At 45.1% G+C, this 740-nt stretch overlaps 1 protein-coding gene across 1 annotated transcript in view; it reads left to right on the top strand.

Moving 5' to 3' along the window:
- Positions 1 to 530: 530 nt before the first annotated feature.
- T265_05236 (hypothetical protein) overlaps positions 531 to 740 on the top strand; it is a gene marked incomplete at both ends in the record, with an annotated part of 7897 nt that continues 7687 nt past the window's right edge. Inside the window, one exon of the mRNA XM_009170191.1 lies at positions 531 to 736. Within this exon, the coding sequence (XP_009168455.1) occupies positions 531 to 736 (206 nt within the window). The remainder of the gene's footprint in view (positions 737 to 740) is intronic.

Consider the following 740-nt stretch of genomic DNA (forward strand, 5'->3'; position numbering starts at 1 on the left):
GTGCTAGTGGGTGGAATAAAAGTGCACTTGTGGGTAAGTTATAGAGGTCCATTAAGTTCAGCAGTATAAATGGGGAAGTTTCGATAGTATTGGGGATCAGTATCCCCAAAAACGACTTATTTTCCGACTTATTGCCAATTCATTTTTCAAAAAAATTGGATTTTTAAATTTCGCGCCTTTTCCGCCACACCAATCCAAATATATCACGCTGTTTTACTATTGACCAGTTGTACTTTGTGTACGTTAACTGATTTGTCGTTCCCCAAGGTCGCTCGACATATATAAATATATACATATATATACGACGTTGCTCTCGCTGTAACTCGCTTTTGGTCGGGGCAGTAAAAGCCCTCTTGTAAAGGTCTGGTAATCTTCTCTTTCTGCGCTCTTTTCTAAGGCTGATCAGTTACTATTCGGCATTCCTGTCCGCGCTACACGACATCCGGCCTCCTCTTAATCGGTTGCTTGGAAAGGACGTCCCCTGATTTTGGTCAGAAGAATGTGAGAAAGCTTTCTGCAAGCTGAAAACCATGCTCAGCTCTGATATGCTGCTGACCCACTACGACCCGAAACTACCGATTACTGTGGTAGCTGACGCCTCCAACTGTGGAGTCGTTGCCGTCATCCTACACGCCTTCCCGGACGGATCAGAGAAAGCCATTATGCACGCGTCGAAATCGCTTGCCTCAGCAGAACAGCGATACGGCCAAATAGAGAAAGAAGCGTTGGCATTAGGGTTC

The sequence above is a fragment of the Opisthorchis viverrini genome (assembly GCF_000715545.1).
Source record: "Opisthorchis viverrini unplaced genomic scaffold opera_v5_95, whole genome shotgun sequence".
Classification (NCBI taxonomy): Eukaryota; Metazoa; Platyhelminthes; class Trematoda; order Opisthorchiida; family Opisthorchiidae; genus Opisthorchis; species Opisthorchis viverrini.